Source organism: Odocoileus virginianus, chromosome 10 (genome assembly GCF_023699985.2).
Source record: "Odocoileus virginianus isolate 20LAN1187 ecotype Illinois chromosome 10, Ovbor_1.2, whole genome shotgun sequence".
In the NCBI taxonomy this organism is placed as follows: Eukaryota; Metazoa; Chordata; class Mammalia; order Artiodactyla; family Cervidae; genus Odocoileus; species Odocoileus virginianus.
Window position 1 is genome coordinate 46,179,392 of NC_069683.1, and position 23,170 is coordinate 46,202,561.

At 49.1% G+C, this 23,170-nt stretch overlaps 2 protein-coding genes across 6 annotated transcripts in view; one reads left to right on the plus strand and one right to left on the minus strand.

Annotated features, from left to right (window-relative positions):
* Positions 1-265: 265 nt before the first annotated feature.
* Positions 266-8,146, plus strand: MCAM (melanoma cell adhesion molecule). 2 transcript variants are annotated; one of them, XM_020872039.2, is made up of 16 exons: positions 266-435; positions 2,250-2,374; positions 2,464-2,668; positions 2,754-2,824; positions 2,935-3,022; positions 4,094-4,273; positions 4,376-4,497; positions 4,582-4,744; positions 4,840-4,958; positions 5,033-5,174; positions 5,313-5,434; positions 5,563-5,704; positions 5,807-5,878; positions 6,037-6,184; positions 6,496-6,613; positions 7,099-8,146. In XM_020872039.2, exons 1-16 carry the CDS (start codon positions 369-371, stop codon positions 7,126-7,128), a joined length of 1,914 nt encoding a protein of 637 aa, XP_020727698.1. In that variant the 5' UTR covers positions 266-368; the 3' UTR covers positions 7,129-8,146. The 2 variants fall into 2 exon arrangements, with proteins under 2 accessions (XP_020727698.1, XP_020727697.1); XM_020872038.2 differs by lacking the exon at positions 6,496-6,613 and having other exon boundaries at positions 312-435.
* Positions 8,147-8,522: 376 nt separating this feature from the next.
* CBL (Cbl proto-oncogene) overlaps positions 8,523-23,170 on the minus strand; it is an 87,946-nt gene continuing 73,298 nt past the window's right edge. For all 4 annotated transcript variants that reach the window (XM_020872032.2, XM_020872036.2, XM_070473477.1 and 1 more), the window contains 4 exons: positions 19,358-19,498; positions 18,875-18,975; positions 17,773-17,955; positions 8,523-16,780 (listed from right to left, as the gene is read on the minus strand). In XM_020872032.2, coding sequence (XP_020727691.1) covers positions 16,500-16,780; positions 17,773-17,955; positions 18,875-18,975; positions 19,358-19,498 — 706 coding nt within the window. In that variant the 3' untranslated portion in view covers positions 8,523-16,499. The remainder of the gene's footprint in view (positions 16,781-17,772; positions 17,956-18,874; positions 18,976-19,357; positions 19,499-23,170) is intronic.

A 23,170-nucleotide genomic window follows, 5' to 3' on the forward strand; every position in this document is an offset into this window, starting at 1 on the left:
GAGGTCCCCCAGGGCTACACGGGCTGACTGGGGCGAAGCGGGGTCTGACCCGGCGGGACTCCAGCATCCGGGCCAGCTTCTCTCCGCAGCCGCCTCGGAGACACCTGTCACCGCCCCCTGTCCGCTCCCTAGCGGGGGGCTGGGAGGAAGGCTCCGGCCTAACCCCGCGCCGCGCTATTCCGCGGCGCAGCTCCGGGCATCTCGGCGCCGGGCCCGCCCCCTAGGGCTGCAGCGCGCCGGGCGGGGGGTGGGCTGCGCGGGGCGTGGCGGGCGGCCCGGGCGCCCGGGCCCCCTCCCCCGCCCCCCTGACGTCAGCCCCTGGCGGCCGCGAGCTCCCTCACTTGGCTCTAGCCCTCCGGCCGGGAAGCATGGGACGGTCCGGGCTCATCTGCGCTTTCCTGCTCGCCGTCTGCTGCTGCTCTCGCCGCGCCGCGGGTGAGTGAGCTCGCTGGGTCCACGCACCCCGAACGGCCCGGCCGGGCGGTCTTCGGCGGAGCGTGCCCGGGAGCAGAGCCCGCATCCCGGTGGAGGCCGGGGCTTTGCGCGGCGGCGTGCGTTCCTCCTCTCGGGGTCCCCGGCACCCGGCGCCTTGCGCGCGTACAACTCTTCTTTGTGGCCAGTTTGCGGTCTCTGTTCCAGACCATCCCGGGAGCAGAACTGGGGAGACGGGGAGGGGGCTTCTGCCTGGAGCGGGAAGGGGTGGAGCAGAGTCCCTTCGGGCGCTGGGGAGAGCTTTTCTTCAGGTGCGTTCTCGGGGGCGGGGAGCGTGATTGGAGCCTTGGCGGGAGGGGCAGCTACAGCGCATCCCCAAATCCTGAATTCCGCGCCCGCCTGTTGCTGGAAAACGCAGCTTTCTTAGCTGGAGGGGTGCACCGACCCCTCCCTGTCCCGCCCGGGCTTCGAGCCAGGCCAGAGGTGAGCGAGAGGGGGAGGTGCGGCGGCTCCCGCCCTGCCAGGGCGTTGGCAAAGGCTGGAGCGCCGTGTGGGTCCCCTCGCGCCTACCCGGGTGACGGGGTCACAGGTGGCAGGGAATGGGGATCTCCGAGTCCCAGAGTGCGAGCGCCCCAGGCTTGTTACATCTCCCGGAATGGGACCAGATTCAGGTGGGAAAAGGGCCCCTGCACCTCGGAGTTTTTCTCTGAAACCGCCCAGGAGCCGGGCGCTCCCGGGCTCACCCTGCCCTTGTATGGCCGCAGTGGTGTCGCTCCTTTCTCTTGGCTCTGTTTCCCGGGTTCTAGCCGCTGGCTGGCTGGGGAAAAGGAGGTCTGGGCAATACCCAATGCCATGGCTTCGTGCCCATGCCAACAGTATCCCTGGGGTACTCTCGGTTGCTGCCTTCAAAGCCTTTCTGGGGGATGTAGGGGAAAGGGCTGCGTGGGGCACCAGTGCTGCAGGAGGTCCAGCCCCACCCTGCCCCGTTCTTCTAGCACTGGGGAAACTGAGTCAGGGAGCTGAGGCTTTTTGCTCTGGGCTGAAGACCACCCCATCTGCCCTCATTGTCTGGGAGCCAGCTCAGGGCAACCACCCAGGCACCCGAGTCCAACCAGATGGTATGGAGTGACATCACCTCCTTGTGGGGCGGGCAGGACACTGGCACCGCTGACGTCACTCTTGCCCACTGCCTGGCCCTTGCCCTGACCCCTGCCCCCGACCCCAGGGAGAGATTCTGGCCCCTCCATGACTCTGACCGCTCCTGTACTCACAAGACTCCCAGGATGGGGTCCCCTGAGAGTGTGAGAATTCACAGAGGTGCTGCTTACAGAGTAGGAAATATGGGTCTCCTGACCAGGGTTGCCCATTGGGGTCTTATGGGGGGGGCGTTGGGGGGCAAAGGGTAGAGTAGTGATGTCTTACCCGGGTGTGGGGACAAAAAGGGCCTGTGTGCCCCGGCCTGGCACATGCCTTGCATTCCCGCACTCTGAGCTCACCCAGGGAGGAGGGGGCCTGGAAGGAAAGGGGCCTTCCTTTTGGCCCACCCTCTGCTAGCCTCATCTGAGAGTTCCTGGTGCTCAGGGTCTCTGCTCCAATGACCAGAAATGTCCAGCCCCAGCTCCCTTGAGCCAGGAGAGGGCTGGCCCGGGGTTGAGGGGAGTCATACAGAGTGGTTGAGGCTTAGAGAGGACAGCGTGCCCTTCGGACCCTCACTGAAGTGGTAGAGAGAACAGCTGCTGTGAGCGGGTGTGAGCGAAGGGCATGGTGAGCAGCCGGAGCTCACACAGCTGCTGGTGCCCCCTCCCGCCTCCCCCCAGGTGTGCCCGGAGAGGCCGAGCAGCCGGAGCCCGAGCTGGTGGAGGTGGAAGTGGGCCACACGGCCCTTCTGAAGTGTGGCCTCTCCCATGCCCAGGGCAACCTCAGCCACGTGGACTGGTTTTCTGTGAGTGCAGCAGAGGGCAGCAGGGGCGGGAGGCCCTGCCCTTCGTGTAGCCCCAGGACTCTCACCCCCGCCCTGCTGCCTCCACTCAGGTCCACAAGGAGAAGCGGACGCTCATCTTCCGTGTGCGTCAGGGTCAGGGCCAGAGCGAGCCTGGGGAGTACCAAAACCGGCTCAGCCTCCAGGACAAAGGGACTGCTCTGGCCCTGACCGGCATCACGCCCCACGATGACCGCATCTTCACGTGCCAAGGCAGGCGCCGGGCTCAGGAGCACCGCATCCGGCTCCGCGTCTACAGTGAGTGCCCCGTCCGCATCCTGTGGGCAGCGTGGGGCCCGGAAAGCAGTGGTCCCACACGCCTCCCCACCTCTCTCCCTTGTAGAAGCTCCGGAGGAGCCAAGCATCCAGGTCAATACCTTGGGCATTTCTGTGAACAGTGAGGAGCCTGTGGAGGTGAGGTCTGCTGGGGTGGCCCGGTGTTGGGGGAGGCGGGTTGGCAGGAACTAAGAGGGGGCAGCTCGGCCAGGTCAGAGTCAGGAAGCCTCATGCCCTGTCCTCCCTAGGTTGCCACCTGCATCGGAAGGAATGGGTACCCTGTTCCTCAAGTCACCTGGTACAAGAACGGCCAGTCACTGAAGGAGGAGAAGAATCGTAAGTCATCCTCTCTGCCCTTAGAAGCCATGCTTGTGGCACTATATGGGGACCGCTTTGCACTTTTACTTTGTTTTTTTGACTGCACTGTGAGGCATGCCGGATCTTAGTTCCCCAACCAGGAATGAAACCCATGACCCCTGCCTTGGGATCGCAGAGTCTTTAATCACTGGACCACCAGGGAAGTCACTATTGTACCTTTTTTTTTAAGTACGCAAGCCATCCATGAAAATATTATCATTAGAGTTCAAACTGTACAGAAAATCTAGAAAGAAAATTTCCTTCCTGCCCCAGACCCTTCTCCCAGAAATATCTCTGCTGTCAGTGTGTATGTATTCTTTCAAGACTATTTCTAGGTCCTTACTCACACATGTAAATATATCTAGGACTATATAGGGTTTTGTTTTTTATTACTTAAATCAGTGGCTCTCTTCTAAGGCTGATCTTGCTCTCCTCTGGGACACTTGGCAGTGTCTGGAAATATTTTTGGTTGCATACGGAGAGATGCAACTGGCATTTGGGGAGGGGGGCGCGCAGTGAGGCCAAGGATGCTGTAAACATCCCGCAGGGCACAGAGTACTTCTGGCTTCAATCTCAGTAGTGCTGAGGTGGAGAAACCCTGATCTGAATGGCATGGCCTGCCCTACACTTTGTTTTCCTTTTGACAACAAATCCTGGAAATCTTGCTGGATCGCTCTATTTAGATCTACCTGATTGTTTACCTACTGCCCAGCACTTCACATGGCTGAGCTATAATGTAATATATAATATAGCTATAATATGATCTAGCTAACCATTCATTCTGGTTAGTAGACGTCCAGAGTATTTTCTCTTTACTTTTAAATCACTGTAGTATTATTTGCACACACCCTTGTATGAGTGCCCACATGTGTTTGGGGTAGATAGCAAGCAGTAAATAGCTGGGTTGAAGGGTTGCAGGTGGCATTTGTAATGATCCACGGCCTCTACAGGGTCTCCCCACCATTCCTTCCCCAACCCAGGATACCACAGGGTGGGGATGTAGGCAGAGCGGAGACCCACCGAACCCTTCTCCCCTTCCTCCCTGACCAGGGGTCCACATCCAGTCATTCCAGACAGAGGAGTCGAGTGGTCTGTTTACCTTGCGCAGCGTTCTGCAGGCACAGGTGTCCAAGGAGGACAAAGATGCTCAGTTTTACTGTGAGCTCAGCTACCGGCTGCCCAGTGGGAACCACATGAAAGAATCTAAGGAGGTCACCGTCCCTGTTTTCTGTGAGTACCGACCCTTCACAGTGGGGCTGGGTCTTGCGCGCTTCTGCCTGCCCGGCACAGAGGCCAATCTTGGGCTGAGAACCGTCCCCTTTGCCTGTACAGACCCAGCAGAGAGAGTATGGTTGGAAGTGGAGCCTGAGGGGTTGCTGAAGGAGGGGGACCGTGTGGAAATCAGGTGTTTGGCTGATGGCAACCCCCAGCCCCACTTCAGCATCATCAAGCAGGTGCGGGACCCTCTGTTCTGGGTGGAGGTGGGCATGCAAGAGTGGCTGGAGGTCTGCTCTGATCACACCTTCATCCTCTCCCAGAACCTCAATACCAGGGAGACGGAGGAAGAGAGGACGGATGACAACGGGGTCCTGGTCTTGGATCCCGCCCAGAAGGAGCATAGTGGCCACTATGAATGTCAGGGCCTGGACTTGGAGAGCACGGCATCGCTGCAGAGCGACCGACAGGAGCTGGTGGTGAACTGTGAGGGGCTGGGGGCCCAGGACAGGGGGACCAGGCTGGGGCAAGAGGGAATCCAACCCGCCCTGTCCTGCCTGACCCCACTGCTGCACCCCCAGATGTGTCTGATGTCCGGGTGAGCCCCGCAGCCCCCGAGAGCCAGGAGGGCAGCAGCCTCACCCTGAACTGTGAGGCCGAGAGCAACCAGGACCTTCAGTTCCAGTGGCTGAGAGAAAAGGTACCCAGGTGGACCCAGGGCTCTGGGGGCATGGGTGGGCCTGGGAGTGACCTCTGACCCATCTCTCATCTCAGACAGGCAAGTTACTGGCAAAGGGGCAGATGCTCCAGTTACACAAACTGAAACGGGAGGAAGGGGGAGGCTACCGCTGCCTGGCCTCTGTGCCCAGCGTTCCCGGCCTGAACCGCTCCCAGCTGGTCAACGTGGCCGTTTTTGGTGAGGCCCTTGAGTTGGTCGGTGTTTTCAAGCTCTCTGGGGGCCAGAAATCACCTGCTGCCCTGGGGCACTCTGGTGCGGGGAGGGGATGGCGGGCTGGCAGAGTGTGCTGTCTCGACCTGCCCTGCCCTCACGCAGGGCCCCCGTGGATGGCATTAAGGGAAAAGAAGATGTGGGTGAAGGAGAACTCGGTGCTGAATCTGTCCTGTGAAGCCTCGGGGCACCCTCGGCCCAGCATCGTGTGGAGCGTCCACGGCACGGTGAGCGGGCGCATGGCAACCTCCCAGGCGCCGGGCCATCCCCTTGCAGGTTCTGCTGCCACCACCCGACACCCTCCCACCCCTGAGCGACACCCTCCCACCCCTGAGCCGCGCCTCCTTCCTTGTAGGCAAGTGAGCAAGACCAGGAGCCTCAGAGTGTCCTGAGTGTCCTGAACGTCTTGGTAACCCCAGAGCTGTTGGAGACAGGCGCTGAGTGCGTGGCCTCCAACTCCCTGGGCAGAAACACCACCATCATTTTCCTGGAGCTGGGTAAGGGCTGGGTCCTCCTGCAGAGGGGGCGGGGACCAGCCCACGTCGGGCTCATTCCTCTCCCACCCCTGACCCCAATCCATTTCATGTCTTCTACCCCAGACTCCAACAGAACCACCAACCTCAGCACCTCCACCATCAGCCCCCCTGCCAGAGCCAACGGCACCTCAACAGGTGAGCTAGGCTGGACCGGGCATCCTCATTCTGCCCTGCCCAGCCCAGGGGAGACTTGGGCAGCTGCCCACCTTCCATCAGCCCTGGACTGGGCAGGGCAGTGATGGTAACGTGACAGCTTGGGGCAGGGAGTGACTCCGAGTGTCTTTGTGGAACAGAGAAGAAGCTGACAGAGCCCGAAAGCAAGGGTGTGGTCATCGTGGCTGTGACCGTGTGTGTCCTGGTCCTGGCCTTGCTGGGCGCTGTCCTCTATTTCTTCTACAAGAAGGGCAAGCTGCCATGTGGACGGTCAGGCAAACAAGAGATGTAAGCACGATACCTGGCATCTTGCACACCCACCCCCCCCCCATCTCATGCTGCCAGCTTGCTGCCTCCTCGGGGACGTTCCCCTGCCAGCCCCCGGCCCACTAGCCCGTTAGGAGCAGGAGCAGGACACCTGCTTTCCCACCACTACCCAGCTCCTTCCACAACACCGCTTCCCTTCTTCCCTGTTGCCCTTCCCTGAGCTGGCCCAGAACACCCAAGGGCCCATCATCACCCAGTGCCCTGTCCCTCCTGACAGCCCCCCTTCCCGTGCCCTCAAGTTGCCAACCTCTTGCCTCCCTCCCTCCTCCCAGCACGCTGCCCCCGTCTCGTAAGAGCGAATTTGTAGTTGAAGTTAAGTCAGATAAGCTCCCAGAAGAGATGGGCCTCCTTCAGGGCAGCAACGGTGACAAGAGGGCTCCAGGAGACCAGGTAGGAGGCAGTTCCCGTGGCCAGAGCCTGACAGTCTTCAGGGATTGGGAGCAGCAGGGGCTGACGGTTGCTGAACACTAACTCTGTCCTTCATCCTTCCCCATCTCCACCGGGGAGCAGCTCCCACCTCGCCTCCCTAACACTACTCACAGATGGTAGGGCCAGGCAGGTGGCTGAGGGACCCCGGAGAAGGTAGCCCCCAGGACCAAGAGCAGGACCCCGTCTTATCACCACTTCCTGAACGGCGCTGGTGGCTCACATCACTAGGTGTGACGCGCAGCCCAGTGTGATTTGGGGGTCTCACCTCTCATTCCCTGCCCTGCCCGCCCCCCCCCGCCACCCCCCACCCTGGCTTCTTCCCTCCAGGCGCTGCACCTAGTTCATCAGCTGTGGCTTCAGTCCCTGCTCCCTCTTAGCGCTGGCACCTAAACCCCGGTCTGTGTCTCCGAATCCTTGCCTCACTTCTGTTCTTCATCCATCTTTAGGGAGAGAAATACATCGATCTGAGGCACTAGCCGCTGAATCACATGGCTCTCCCCCCACTGCCTGGAACCTCCCCTGTTCCCTGCTCACCCTCCTCCCCAGCACTCAGGATGGTCGCCAAAGCCTCTAAAGTGGACTACTGAAGTGGAAAAGATCCCCCTCCAGCTTACCTGAAGACCCCATTTCAGAGGGCACGTGGGCTAGGACCCGAGATGTCCAGAGAAAGACCTCATATGGCCCTGGAGGCCCCCTCCTTGGGGACCTGTCCACCAGGGTCTTAATTTGTTGAGAACAAGGAGGAGCCTCAATATCCCAGAAATGCATAGGAGAGTTTCTTATAGAACTTGTTTTCTCTTTACACATTATGGATGTAAGTACCCGTCTTCTACCAGCAACCAAATTAGGTAGCCTGTTTATCTTGAGCTGACTTCCTGGCCCAGGGCTGGCTTCATAATCCAGTCATATCGCTGAAATGTGGCTGCAGTGAGCCCAGGCCTCTCTCCGCGGGTGAGGGTCAATGCTCACTTCAGTTCTGGGGAGACCCCTCCCCCCACAGTAAATGGAAGCAGCTGCCTGCCTGCCTGTGGAGTCGATTTTGCGACACTCCTTTCTTTCCCTGGGCAGAAGCCAGGACCTGGTGGTGTTCCTTACAGGATAGTCAGTGAGGATGCCAGGCACAGATTTCCAGAGTGAAGGCCCTTGGGCCCGAGCACCCTCATTCACTTGGCTCCCCAACCCGCTCTAAGAATCACATTATGACTGAAGGCTGGGGGAGGGGGCTGGAGATGAGGTCCAGATTGTCCTTTACAAGGGTTAAGGCTATAGTTATATTAGCACCAGGGTCCTAATGGGAGAATGGTACTTGGAGATGAGAAACGGGCCTGGCTAGAGCTTTGGGGCGTGTATGTGTATCTGTGTGTGTGTGCGCACGTGCGTGTGTGTGTGTATATATGGTTTTGTTAGGTTGTAAATTTGCAAATTGTTTCCTTTTTATATATGTGTGTGTATATAATATATATATATGAAAAATAAAGCTTAATTGTCCCTTAATCTCACACTGTTTTTTACTCATCATGGGTACCACAGCAGCCTGGGGCCTGCAGAGTTGGAACCATGCCAAAAGGAACACAGAGCCCTTTGCAGCTGGGAGCAGGGACCAGAGGTCACCTCTGCTTTTCAGCAGAGGGCTCGAGCTCTAACACAGAGGATAAGCTTGCTCCTCAGCAGCAGAGCTGCCCTGATCCAGGCAGCTTACAGAGCCTGGTGAGCTGTCAGCAGGGAAGTTTTTGCCCCTTTCCTGTCACTTAAACAGCCCTCCAGGTAGCAGAACAAGACGTCTGGTGATGAACTGATGGGGTTATACATCTGGCCCTGTAGTTCCCCAATGCATTACTCCCTGACCCACGAATGAGCAAGAACTCTGGTCTGCTACAACAAAAGAAACTTTATTTAAAAATATTTTTTACAGACATGGGTGCCTGAAAAAGCTCTTTAGTTAACTGTGTATGGAAGTGAAAAAAAATTAATAAATAACATTAGTATAACAGAACCTCTAAACATTAATACATTGGCAAAACAAAATGGACTTAAAATGAAAATGACTCTTAAAGCTCTGCTATTCTCTGTAAGAATATTTACCTTCTGTTTTATTCTTTACAGGTGAGAATGATTAAATACTGCTAATATAATTTTTTTATATTAATGACACATTTTTAAAATAGTCCACAAAAATCTCATCTAAGGTTTCATTTTGTTTTATTTTTAACACTGATATACAAATGGGACTCTTCATTCTGGAGAAAGCATCAAGTTCTCTCCAGCCCCACCCAGGCCAAGAATGTCAAAATCCTGAATAAGGAGGACTTTGAAAAAGAACTGTTTCTATCTCCCAATTCTTTATTAAGTTAAAGGCAAGGAAGAACTGAGAAGAGGGAAAGAGACAAGTAAAACGTCATTATACAGAAAACTTTTGTTGGTGAAACCTACAGTGGCCACCATACTGAGGATAGGCTTCTGTTCCGGTATGTGGTCCTTGCCGCCCTGCCCAGGGGAAAACTTGCCCCTGCAGAGGCACTATCTGCTTAATGCTCTACGTCTGAAGTTTTCAAATGAAAGGAAAGCCAAGTCTTAAGAGAGAGGCAGGAGGTCTAGGCCAGTTCAGGATCCAGCATAAAGACAAGACAAACAACCTCCTCTTCTCAGGAGTCCACTCTACACTATTCAATGCTGTTGGGTCACTGACAGGATCGGGAGGCTGGGTCACTTGAAACGGTCCAGAGGATACCTGGCAGTCATGGAACATTCTGTCTCCTGCTGAATACAGAACATCCAACCTGACAACTAAGATTCTGACTGGAGCCAATGAAATGATCCTGGGGTACAATGCTCATCTCTTCCAACTCAGCACTGTGGCTGGAGAAGGGACCGCCGACCCGCTGCACCTGGGTGCCACCTCCCCAGCCGCACGGAGACACGTCCTCTCCCCTAGACTGGAGAACTAATGACCCTCAAGGTAGAGGAGCTAAGACTCTGGTATTTCCATATTAAGTCCTAAAATGCAGCCTGGGATACAGTGCTGCCTTAGAAAGGCACAAAATGTTTGGTTTTTTTTTTCAATGTGCTAAAAATTGTTTTGTTTTGAATAAAGCAAAAAGATATATAAGGTTAAAAATACCAAGTCACCACAGCCAGAAAGCAGGGGGAGGAGGTACCTCCTAGCTGCCACGCCCCTGCCACACATTTCAGCAGGAGGCCAAGGCCAGGACACTAAAACAAGGCTGAGACGGGCAGGTCGGGAGGCATCCACTCTTGTGGGCCTGGTGCCTGCAGGCTCACTCACCCTGACAGCAGAAGGAGGAAACCAAGGAACAGAATACACGGGGTCTACAGCCGGGTAAGTGGTCCCCCCCAGCTTCCAGACAGCCATAAGCGCAGCCACAAAGCTCGGTCAGAGGGAGGCGGGGAGGAGGGAACCGATGCACAGGGCACATTAGCACCTATGTCGGAGCGCTGGGTGCAGGCGCACACACACCCCACGCGGGGGCCCAGCAGGGCGCCAGGCCTGGGGAGGCTCAAGACAGCCTGGACCGAGCAGAGTCCCCTGGCCTCCCAAAGTGACCCAGGGGCAGAAGGAGGATTTGTGAAGGGCGCCTCTCACATTTTGGGGACTGAACAAGAATCTGGGGCCGGGCGATGAGAACTCTGATTTGTTCCACTGCCAGATCAGTAGGTTGGCGTTCAGCCTCCGCTGTCTACACACACAGGGAGTGGTCGGCTACATTTTTCTCAAGAACTGAACAAGGGAAGGGGCAGTGAGATCTCCAAACAGTTGTTAGTCTGTTAGTCAACAGCTGGCCCTTTGGCACCGTGCTCTCCAGAAGACTGCCAGGGGGCCTCTAGGCAGGCCTGGCTCTCCCCACCCCGACTCCCCCACTCACTCCTGGGCTACTTTCCGGAAACAAGAAACATTGGTGCTCCCCCTCTGAAACCAACCCAGACTTCCTAGGACTCGGTGAAGGCAAGTGGCACTGCTGTCCCTCTGCCCCTGAATTCTGGAGCCTAGAAGGGAATTTCAAACACAGGCCCCAGCCTTCACCACGGGCCTCAGTGTGCATCTTTGGATTATTAGGCGACTTTGATGTACATCAAACAACTCCAGTAGTTTAAAAAAGTTGTAAGTAATTATGAAATGCATTAATAACAAGGGACAGGGTCCGGGATGAGAGACATAAGGTCAGAAGATTCAGGCAAGCAGAAGCACGGCTTTAAAAAACCAACAAACAAAGGCTTTACTACAGGACGACAAAGGAAGCAACCGGACAGAAAGGACAGATGCATCCTGTCGAAAGAGCTCTCAGTAGAAACTCTCAACTGGAATCTATACCTAATTCACATCCTGGCAACTGTCCCAATGTCATAAATTCTTACTGCAAAGTAGTTTCTGAGGTACCACGGAAGGCCTGCCTAAGGACATCACTGCAGAGGAAAGACTAGATGAAAGGGTGGGGAGGAGGACATGGAGGGACTGAGGCCACGGGCAGAGGCGACGGGGGATTTGTGATCTGCTCTCTTAAGAAACTGAAAGACAGCCAGAAACCTGAGATTAAATGAAGGCTAAGAAATGTCACCCAAGAACAGACTAGCTCTGGAAAAGGAGAAACGGGTCTTGAAGAAAGAGGTAAGAAATCTTGGATGCCAGGACACATAAAGGAAAGAAAAACAGGCAATAAACAGTGAAGACAGTAACCCAAGTTAACGTTAACCTAAGCGCTTCTTCAATGTCCCAGACACAGTCCCATGCCTGCCTTTCCCCTCTCAAGAAAGCAGTATGGTAAACTTTACTACGAAAGTATTGGTTTGGCAAAAAAGTGCATTTGGGTTTTCATGTCATGACATCATACACAAAAGCTGATTGAACTTTTTGGCCAACCCAAAGTGGTTTAGGGTCTCTCTCACCTCCAGTCAAAACCTCCCACTGCCCCTTCTTCCCACCTGAACTAACCTGCGGCTGCCGCCCTGTGTGGCAAAGGTGGACTGGTTGGGTGTCCATACCTGATCAATATGCTGGGCTGATGACAGTTTTCCTTGAGAATATGAACAAGAGGAGCTGGGTATCTGTTAAAGTGATGATCCCTAGAACTGGGGGGCCATGAGGACTTGAGGACTAGGGTACTGATTTCACGGCTACACATTACTGACAAACAGATTTACCTGCAGGAGAAAGATCGAGTTGCAAAGTTTCTCAGCTCCATGCAGAATCAACTGTACTGCTTCGCTGGGTTCTGTGAGATACTCTGCATCCTGATGACTCCCTCCTTTCTTCTGCTTGAATTCTTTTGTTTCTGGTATCCGAAGGACTGCTCAACAGGATAGTCAAACATACAGTCTTGACATTCTTCCACTATGCGTCCTCCTCCATGCATTAAGTGGCAACATGCATTTCTAACATGAGGCTGCTAATGTAGACTGAGATCAAAGTAACAGTAATGCTTTATGCTGAGAATACTTCAGATAGAATTTCTAGGGCATGAAAATCCAGGAGGAGAATAACGTGTTGACTCTTACACTAAGTTCCAGGGTCTCTAAGCTCCATACTCGGAGAGATACAGGCTGACATTTTTGAGAACTGAATTTAGTCTACCTCACTGCCTGGCTCTTGGGAGACCAAACAACTGGTGGACAATCAGGACCCAGAGACAGGCGCTCATCCTCCTCTCACAACTTTGGCTCTTCTAAGGAGACACAGGATTAGCAGGAAGGTTGTGGAACGATTGAAAACCAATTCCACACAGGATGGGAGATGGTAAGAGGTCCCAGAAGGGTCATAAGAAAACTTCCTAATAAAGGGGAACAGGAATACAAGCAGCTGAGTAAAAAGATCAAGGAAGGCACTAGAGTGGAAAGGGGACTGTAGGCAGATGCTTTCCTTAAACATTTGACTGCCCTACTGTGCAACTCTGAGCCAATGAACAGACCCATCACACAGACTATAAACACATAAAAATAGTGGGTAATCCATGAGACTTACATGGAGGAATCTCCCAGACATTGTCAAAACTAAAGGAAGACAACAGGGGTTAAGGGGAGCATCTTGAACTGATTCTTAACCAGGACAGCTCTATAAGGAAACGTATGTCTGCATACAGCTGTGATTATAAACTGCACAATCGAATTGGGAATGGGTATTTTAGGACCAAATGCACATGCTAGACAGTCAAAGTACAATTCCTCAACATCAGTAAACTGCCTTGCGGTGGGAGGCGAGAACACAAGAGCTGGCACTTGAGGCTCATGGTATTCACTCATAACCACCTGCTGAACGAACACACACTCTGAGAGCCGGGCCAATGGTCAGAATATCATTATTCCATGGGCAGTGGTCACTGCAGAGTCAGAAAGGCCAACAACAAGAGGGGAGATTTACAGTTTGGGAAGAGGGCCTGTAACCCTCTACCTCTCATGACGTGAGGTAGGAGAATATTCTGCACTAACACCATTGCTGGTCACATGGGAAAAGGTCTAGATCTTGTTAAAGGGAACATATAGCTGGTCCCTACTTTGCAAGCAAATATAAAAAATTCATGTGTGAGGTTTCTGATTGAACCATAAAATATATTTTACTTTTCTAAAGAGGAAATAAATATTTTAAGTATGAGAAATAGCAACCCCCCCAATTTTTCTTCTAAATCCACAAAACAGCTAAATGATACTAACAGTACTATACTACACCCTGGGCCCTGGTGTGAAGAGTCTGCATGAGAAGCAAAAGAACAGGATGGCACAACACGCAGAACAGGGTTGGGGGCATAGAGAGAGTTAGGGGAGAGAATGGCCACCCACAGGTATACAGCATTATTGATATAAATATTAACAGATAAATGCTGAGACAATAGACTGCCAAATCTATTATTTACCTAAACGGAGGTATATCACTGAGCCCACAGGTTTTTCCCACCTTGAGAACCCCTGACTTTAACAGAAGGAGTATGGCAGGGGCAGTGGATGAAACAGCCAGCCAGCATCAAGGAGGGCTGCAGAAAGCAGTCCAAGGAGACATGGGGAAGCAGGGTTGAACCGAAGAGCCTAATGCATTTGAGAAAAGGGGAAACAGCAAAGTGGTTTTTACCTTACTTACCTGATAGCTAACAGAGGGGGAACCATTTGTAACTTAGAGGGAGAAAGGGGATGTGACTGCTCCAAATGGCAAAATTCAAAGCCCACTTGTAAAAGGGCAATTTAGTTAAATTCAGAGCAGAACCAAAGAATTAAAAACTGCCACATGAACTGAGGATGAAGAATGGGTGACTGGTGCCTCAAAGGAAAATTTAAGAAATTATGGTTTTGGAAATATCCTCAAACAAGAGCCATGAGAAAACTTGCCTGAGGCTCATCTGGCAATCTCAGACTCAGACCCAGGCATGAACTCAGAGCACCCAAAGGAACCTCTCACTGAAAGGTCTGAGACCCTGAGTGCCCGTAGACAAACAACTGACAAGCTAAGAACCAGGCCAAGCAATGGTGCATATGTTCAGCACTGAGTTTGAGGACTGACCCAATGAACCACGCAGGTACTCAATGAACTGTTGAGTACTGAATGACCCAATGAACCATTATGAAAAAAAAAAAAAGGATAAGCTTGCCTTTAGCGTATATAAGTAAGGACATAATCTTCAAAGAAGACTTTCCATGCACTTTGAAAAGACAAAGGATTTGCAGAACCACTGCTTTGTTCTCTTGACAGATCTTCAGACTATAGGTAGTATCTACAGATGAGGAAAAACTCCAGCAGGCAGAGGTATGCAGGCTGCTGCCATGTTTTCTAGTTCTTCACCTAGGCCTTCCACATCTAAACAAAGTGCAAAAATGAATGCTACCACAAGTGAAACACTATACCAGCTTTGAGCAGGAGACACTAGGTTCCTCTTTCCTACTCTCTGTCACTTTCCTCTGCCTTTCCACCCTGACTGAGGCCCTCCTGCACCTGGTGGGGGCTGTGTCATTCTCTGCCACAAAGAGAAGACAATGCGTAACCACGGCAATTCAGCAAGAATCCCCAAACCATCCACTCTGGGAATGTAAATGGCTCGGAGGCAAGAGGAGAAAAACAAAAGATCTAGGAGTAACTGAAAGCCAAGAAAAGAGTTAGAAAAAGCTTTAAGTCCAATTATGATAACATGGGAAAGAAAATAGATGCAAAGTCATTTCTGTTTAGATTGTGAGACAAACCAGGTTTTAGATTGTGAGGCAGGTGGGTTTATCAAGGAGCAGGCTTGTTTCTGACCAGAAGGAAGGTTACCCACTGCCAGGGAGTCAGTTAAAAGGCTCGAGCTGGCAGCATCTACAGGAATAGACCAATGAACTCTGAGTCTTCTTTACCAACTGGCAAGGGCACAAGCTGTAGGGCTTGTCAATGTTGTCTGAGTGCAGTAAAGGCATTGATCACACCAGTGATGTCTAATGACTGTGGGGAACGCAGTCACTAAAGAGTATCTGAGAGCTAAAGGGAAGAAGAAAGGGGATGAGGAAGAAGAAGGAAATGCTACATTCCCAAAGCCATAGGCACAAAGAGAAAAGTGAGTCGCCAGGCAGCACCAGTGTAGGGTTGGTGCAAACTGTCAGCAGAATGCTGTGCTACCCTGGAGTGATACCCTCAACTCCTTAAAGAGCAAAGAAAAAAACTCACCTCTGAAAATATAACCTGGCTCATCATCACAGGGAGACACCCATATAAGCTGAAATTCACTGGGAAGAAAAGCTGAAGAGAGAAATCCTTATTGTCTGCTGAGTGCATTTTATGTATAACAAAGTATAGAGCGTGTGAATGGAGCTTCCTAAGTGCTTCATGGTATTTGGGCCAGAAAGCCATGCCGGAAACAAATGTTTTCCCCTTCCCATTAAGTAGAAAATCTCATGATCTACATTAGAACACATACCTGGCACCAAGGCAACTGACTCCCGCAGACTACTTTCTGGGGAGAGCATGGAATGTATCTGAAGGCCTCTATCTCGTATCAGTCATTATGTAATTACGATAATTAAAACATCTTTTTAAAAACAGATTCAATGTTCCTATAGAAACAGTGCTTTGGAGTGACCAGTGTTCGCTGCAAGTATCAAACAGGACCATAATGACAGAGCAACAGTACTTTTTTTCCCACCTATCTACCAAACAAACCAACACCATCACACATTATAAAGAACATCCTATAAGCTGCTTGGCGTCAGTAAGGCTGATCACAGTAAGCCCACTGCCAATGACAGACTCTAAGGAGGAGGAGGGCGGAGGAGACAGGGAGAAGACAGAGCAGGGGGTGGGGAGGCGTTCTAAAAATACAAGACTTCAGCTATGCGCACGACAATCCAAGCCAAAGGGGAGTGTTTGAGTTGTAACACACGCTGGGGTTGGGGAGAAAACCACAGTAGATGGGAGTCTTTAAGATTCCTTCCTAAACCTCTTGTGCTAATTCCCCGCCTGGAATTTACACACACAGCAGGTTAATCTTATAACACACAACCACAGACAGACAGACAAAACGCATAGAACCATATCCTTAACCCAAGAAAGTCTTAAGTCCTCAATTAGGATTTAGAGCACAGTACTTCTGCTTTCTGGACTGCTCCCCAGGTAGGCTACCATTTCACAAAAATCCACACTCTTTCCAAGTGGGGACTGAAGGACACCTTCAAATGCACTCTTAAAACATTAAGAAAAGAATCAAGCCTCCTAGCTGTTCCGTCCCCAGTCCACTGCTTTGAAATCTTGGAACCACAGATGTGATACCCCACAGACAGGGCAAGACCTCACTGTGAAGTTTCCAAAGGAACCTAGCCGCCCTTTAGGGTGCTACTTGAGCGAGAGCTCCCGGCTCCTCGGTCCTCTAAGCTGCAGCACGGAGGGGGTGTGCTAGGTGGCAACGTGGGCCGGAGAAGAAATAGAAACGAATTCCCGGAGGATGTTTTTGGCCATTTCAATGTTGTTGTGGGCAATGACCAAGGCTTTCTGAATGTCCTGATAGGAGTAGCCCTGACTCAGGAGGCTCTCGATCTCGCTGGAGAGCTGCGGGGAGGCGGCGGCCGAGGTGGCAGCACTGCTCTGCTGACAGCTGCCTGCTTTCCGTTCAGAGTTGATTCTCCGAGGGAATGGCTTGGGTGGCCTCTCAGGAACCTGGGCACTCTCAGTGAAGTCTGGAAGAAATCGGAAAGAGAATATTTGCAAATCTGAGGGCGGGTGGGGGTGGGGAGAAAGCCTCATCTAATAACAATGTGCTAGTATGAGATATTACTGACCCACTGTCAGTCGGGTACATGTGTTCTTCAGTCACACGGCTGGGTTTTTACAGCTTTAAGGGTTTTAGTGTACAGCCTTCCTCTCACGGCAGGACAACCTTCTATAAACACCATGCACTTGCCCTACCGACGGGGACCATGCTGCCCTGCCCACACAACATCTGCAACACACTTTACACTGAGCACCAAATTTTCACATGCGTTACTGCCTGAATAAGTCAAAAAACATTTCTGAGGGGCCAGAGCAGACACTAGATTTCTCCTTCACAAATCAAGGAACAGAAATAAGCCGAGGTCACAGTGAAGAAGCATTAAACAAGGCTGGGTGGCAGGGGATCACTGCCTGTTTGGGCAATGGATGCCATGTATCTTTTTTCACCAGCTGTCCTAAAGGCTGTCTTCCGTTAGTTACTAAAGTGACAGAAACTCTGGCCGCTGCGTTCCCAGGCGGCCACAGGTGCAAGAAGGACAGCCTTTAACAGTCGAGGTCCAAATGTGGGCTGGCTCTAGGCCCACTCAGATGCTTTCCAGAGCCAGTACGCCTCCCTTCCAGTGGGACAGGGCCTAGAAGTCAGGAATGTGTGCTCCAAATCATCAAGCTGAATTATCACTGTCATCACGCATGCTCAGATGAGCCAGAAAGCCTACTACTCCCAGCATAGGCAGAGCCAGGGTGAAAGGAATAACCTTATTTCTAAGTCAGGCAAAATTCTCTAGAGTCTAAATCAACTTTAACTTCCCAATTTGGGTCCCAGGACCAGCTTTCCTCCCACTTTGGTCCACTCCTTTCAGCTACTGACTTACTGTCACTAAGCAGTCATCTCTGTTTTGGTATAAACAGGGAGCCACACAGCATTTCTGGGTAAACCTGAGGGAGCCTGGAGACTCACGTGTTGGGGGATCACCTTCCAGGGACAGCCAGCCAAAGGAGGAACTGGCGTTGGAGATGTCGGAGAGCGTGCGGCGGGCCAGCACCACAGGCACGGGTGGCTTGGGGACATCATACCCGTCCTCTTCATTTTCTGATTCCTCAGGGCCAGTGTTGGCATGGGCTGCAGCCAAATTCCCTTCACCTAGAGAAAAATTTGTGCAGTTATCCTCTTTTTCTAACGTACTTCTCTGCCTAACATTTCAGGACAGGGACATCCACTCATCCAGCATATGTAGCATCAGTTACTGAATATCCATTATGGGTCAAACACTGTGTGGCCCTGTGGGTAGAAAAAAAAGAAACAAGGAACCTAAAATCTACACCAACCCTGCAGCTCTATTTTTCTAAATATGTCAAAAGCTACCCTGGCCAAGGTTAACGGCCACTGAAATCCAAGACTCAAGCACCACTTTACAGCATTCAGTCAACATTTTCATCTGCATTTCACCTTGGAAGATCAGCCAAAGGGCCCTGTTGTATGTACTGCCTTCTTGAACTTTCAACTTGGTAAGCTAGTTAATATGGGAATGAAGTATTCACCACCCACACACACAAGAATTTCATCAATGTTGAAAAGCAATGGGAGTAAGAGGGAGCTAGCTGCCAGCACTGCAGGTCCAGGCCATATAACACAAGGGCTGCCAGGCCCTGGAAGGATGAAAAACCCAAATGGAACTGGCTGTGTGAATGAAAAATAAAAGAGAAGAAAGGCCTTTACTGCCATAGATCAAAAATACTTTGCAAAGAAAATTATTTAAGAATATTCCACTTAGATCAAGCTCTCATTGGCCAGACATTATCAGCTCATTCCTCCGGCACATCAATGATTGTTAAAGCAGCAGAACTGGGGACTTCCCTGGTGGTCCAGTGGCTAAAACTCCATGCCCCCAATGCAAGGGGCCCAGGTCTGATCCCTGGTCAGGGAACTAAGATCCCACATGCCGCAACTAAGAGTTTGCACGCCACAACTAAAGATCCCACATGCTGCAACTAACACCCCGCATAGCCAAATGAATAAATAAATTTAAATAAATAAATAAAGTAGCAGAATGACTACTCACCAAACGTACCACTCTCTGTGACAGATGGCGCCACCTGGGACTGAATATTATACATGGCTTCATATGTACAGCTATCAATCTGCTGGTCACAGTCACATGTTCTGGACCGGAAAGAAAGTGGCATAATGATCTTCAGAAACAGAACTCTGTTATCTGCAAACTTAGCAGGAGTCACTTATTCACAACTTCTCTAGACCCTGATTCTATCAAGATAACACTCTCCCTTCGCCAGTGTCACTACTAGTAAATATCATAAGATTGACCCCTATTATGAGTAACGCTGTGTATGTTTTTGAAATTATTGTGATGCTCAAGAAACATTAAGTGGAACTGCTTACAGCTGCAAGAAGCTTAAAACATTAGCGGCTACACACATCTTTCTGCTTTATTTTTGGCTGGATAACACTATGTGCAGGCAGCAAGCCAAGCAGGTGAGTGAGTTGGTGTCAATTGAATTCCCAAACAGGACTGTTGTGAACCTACCGTGAACTCTGCGCTATCTCTGGAGGCCACTTCACTTCTGGCTTTTGAAGTCCCACGGGCCTAGAGGAAGGAGTCATATACTCTGTATCCTCCTCATTTTCACACTGCTCCCCAGGGGGCAGCTTTGGCACAGGAAGAGGTCTGGAAGAGGAAGAATAAAAAAACAGAAAAAGAAAACAAAAAGAATGAACTGCTTTGCAATTACCTGAAATAATTTGAAAATCACTGTGGCAGAAGAAATATATAACATCCTCAGATGTTCAAGATACTCCTAGTAAAAAACAGCAAGCATGATTCTAAATACATAAGAATGGCAATGAGTATATTACCTATTGCCAATTACTGTCTGACTCTAGGTGGTAAGATTCTGCTAACTTTCTTTAGCATTGCTCACCTGTGTTTTTAAAATATTCTTATAACATACTATTTTCATAAAGAGAAAAAGGTCATTAAAAGGGTAATCCACAAATTTTAATTACAATTCTTTTTGTTGATGCTAATAAAAATATAAAATTGCACCATTTACTCATTAAGCATTTTGGCAATACATACTTTAAAACATTCACATTCTTCTGTTACAGTAATTCTACCTTGGCTGCATCTCTGGCTATGTAGAAAGATACACTGAAGTAAAGTCATTACATTAAAAGCTTTTAAACAAAATAAATATTCAACAACAGGAATGATTAAATATATGATGTTATAAATTTGCGGGAGATAGTGAAGGACAGGGAAGCCTGGTATGCTGCAGCCATGGGGTCGCAGAGAGTTGGACACGATTGAGCAACAAAATAGTCATATTATGTAATAATATGCAATCGTTAAAAGTGAGGATTTTGAAGAACTTTTTAACTGAAAGGAAGGAGTGCCCAATATATAATGCTAAGTTTAAAAAAAGGGAAAACATAAAACTATATTGATCTAAAACATACATACATTTTACATGTCTACAGCCATGACCAAGTAACAAGTATAGTCTGACCATCTGCCTAGAACAGCCAGCTATAAAAGCAGGAAACTATACAAAAGAAAGAAGCAGAGGCATATTCTCTTTCCAGAGGCAAGGAGAATACACTGCATTAAGCCCCATATTAGGAGTTCTGAACTTGAGCTTTCAATGTAGATTTCAACAGACTGAGGAGAGAGGGATTGGAATTCGGGAATACCACGATGGCCAAGACACAAGGAGTCAAAAATCCTGGAGAAGGGAACAGTAGAGACACAGGTTTGAAATGCTGCCTGCAATTTTCCCTAGAGCTACTGTGAATCCTTAAACCATGTATGCATGGGACAAGATTCTGAGAAACCAAGCAAAAAGAAGTAGTACCTTGGCTATCTTGCCAAACTAGAGAGACAAAGCTGAAAGTAACAAATATGGCCTTTAAAATAGTTATAATTTATATGTTCAAGAAAAAAGAGAATTTTATTAGAAAGCTATACATGAAAAGTCTAGAACCTAAAAACACAGTATTTGTTAAGATGGATTCTGGGGCAGATTAGAAACTGAAAAAAAAAAAAGATTAGGCAAGTGAAATAGAGTAAGAACTATTCCAATTCAAGTAAAGAGAGGAAAAAGAATGGAAAACATGGAAATGAGCAAAAGAGCTGTACGAGGTATGATGAAAAGGCGGAACTTCCAGGTAACTGGAGTCATAGGAGAGAGAGACTGCAGGGTTTCAGTCTACCTGAAGAAACAGTACATGCTGGAAACTAACACAACACTGTAAATCAACTACACTCCAATAAAAGTTTTAAAAAGAAAAAGGAAGTAGTGGCTGAGATTTTCTATGCTGATTTTTTTTTTGCGGGGGGCGGGGGTGGGGGGTGGTGGCAGGGCAGGTGGAGAGAAGGGGACTGCACTGCACGACTTACAGGATCTTAAGTTTCCCAACCATGGACTGAACCCAGACTCTTGGCAGTGAGAGCACAGAATCCTAACCACTGGACCACCAGGGAATTCCCAGTGGCTGAGATTTTCTAAAACTGATTAAAAGCATCAAATGACAAAATCCATAAACTCAAAAGCCTTAAGCATAAATATAAAGAAAACTACATAGGCACATTATAGTAAAACTGCTGGGATCCAAAGACAAAAAGGTGTTATAAGTAGTCAGAAAAAGAAACATTACCCTTGAAGGAGCAACATTACTCTCATTTTCCAACAGATACAATAAAAGTCAGAAGGTGGTGTGATATTTTTAAAGTGCTGAAAGACATGGGTTTGAATTGCATTGATCCACTTTTATGCACATTTTCCCCATAAATGCATACTATAGTACTACACAATCCACAAAGTTGGTTGAATTTGGATGTAAAACTGTGGATACAGAGGGTGCACTGTAGTTATATCTAGATATTCCAATACATAGTGGGTTGGTGCCCCTAACTCCTGAATTGTTCAAGGATTGACTGTACTATATTTAGTAAAAATATCTTTAAAAAATGAATGATAAAAGATATTTAAAAACTTTTTTTGATAAAAGATATTTTAAGTCAAAGAAGATTTAATTGAATGCACGAATAGAAGATACACTAACACACACTCCTCTTTCTCTCCCTCTGTTGCTCTAAAGGAAGTTATTTAGGCAGAAGGAAAAAGATTTCAGATGGAATGATGGCAAAGCAGGAAGAAATGAAAATACTAGAGGATAAATACGTGGAAATTTAAATGTCCTTGAAGTGTTAAGAGGCCCTGATTCCAAGTGGACTCTAATGATCATGAGTCAAGGGTATACGTTGGAATCCTGAAGATAACTGTTAAAAGAATATAAGGAGAGAAATGGTATAATAAAAAGTATTTTACTCCCAAAGAAAGAAAATTGGAAAAGGAAAAAAAAATGAGCAAAGACAGGAAAAATGAGGGAAAGGGTAGGGAACAAATATTTTATAACAAAAACGCTAGACTAGATTTAAGGGGGAAAAAAGCCAAAAAGTATATCTATATATACTGCTTAGAAGAAACATACCTTCAAACATCCCTTCAGCAGGAAAGTTGAAAGTAAAAGGATGGAAAAAGATCAAGCAAACACTAAAAGAGAGCTGAGTCCAGGGGTTAGGACTCTGATACAGACATTTTAATATAAGCCAAACTCCATGGGGTCACGAAGAGTCGGATAGGACTTAAGCAACTGAACAATAACAATAAAGCAGACTAAGGCTAGTTTGAAGCACAATCAGAGAGTAAATGGAGTAACAAGAACAATGATTATTTAGTCAATAATTCTAAATTTCTATGTACCCTGATTACATAGACTAAATACACATACAAATGGACAGAAATAAACAGAAAAAAGAGAGACCCCCCAATTATAGGTGGAGTTATTAAAATAACACCTCTTAGTATTTGACAGAACATGTAAATTTTTTTAAAAAATCAGCAAGGAGATAGTACATTTGAATACAATTAACAAACTTGACATATACAGAATGTTGTGCCCAACAACTGCAGAATATCCATTTTTATAAAATGAAGATGGTAAAAACACATATGGAATTTACCATAAACTAGTCAATAAGGAAGGTCCCACAAATAGCACAAATTTAAGTCACAGGGTATAGTTTCTGACCTCACTGGAAGGAAGCTAGAATGCAGGAACAGAAAAATAACTAGAAAATCTTCCAATATTTGAAAGTCAAGGAACATATAAACAACTGATAATCAAAGAAGAAATCACAAATGGAAAATCATATAATTTGAAGTGAATGATAAAGAAAATATGACATATCAAAATTCGTGGTTTTACAACTACAGCATCTGTTATGGACTGAATGTTTGTATCTTTCCCAAAACTACTGTCTTGAGGCCCTAATGCC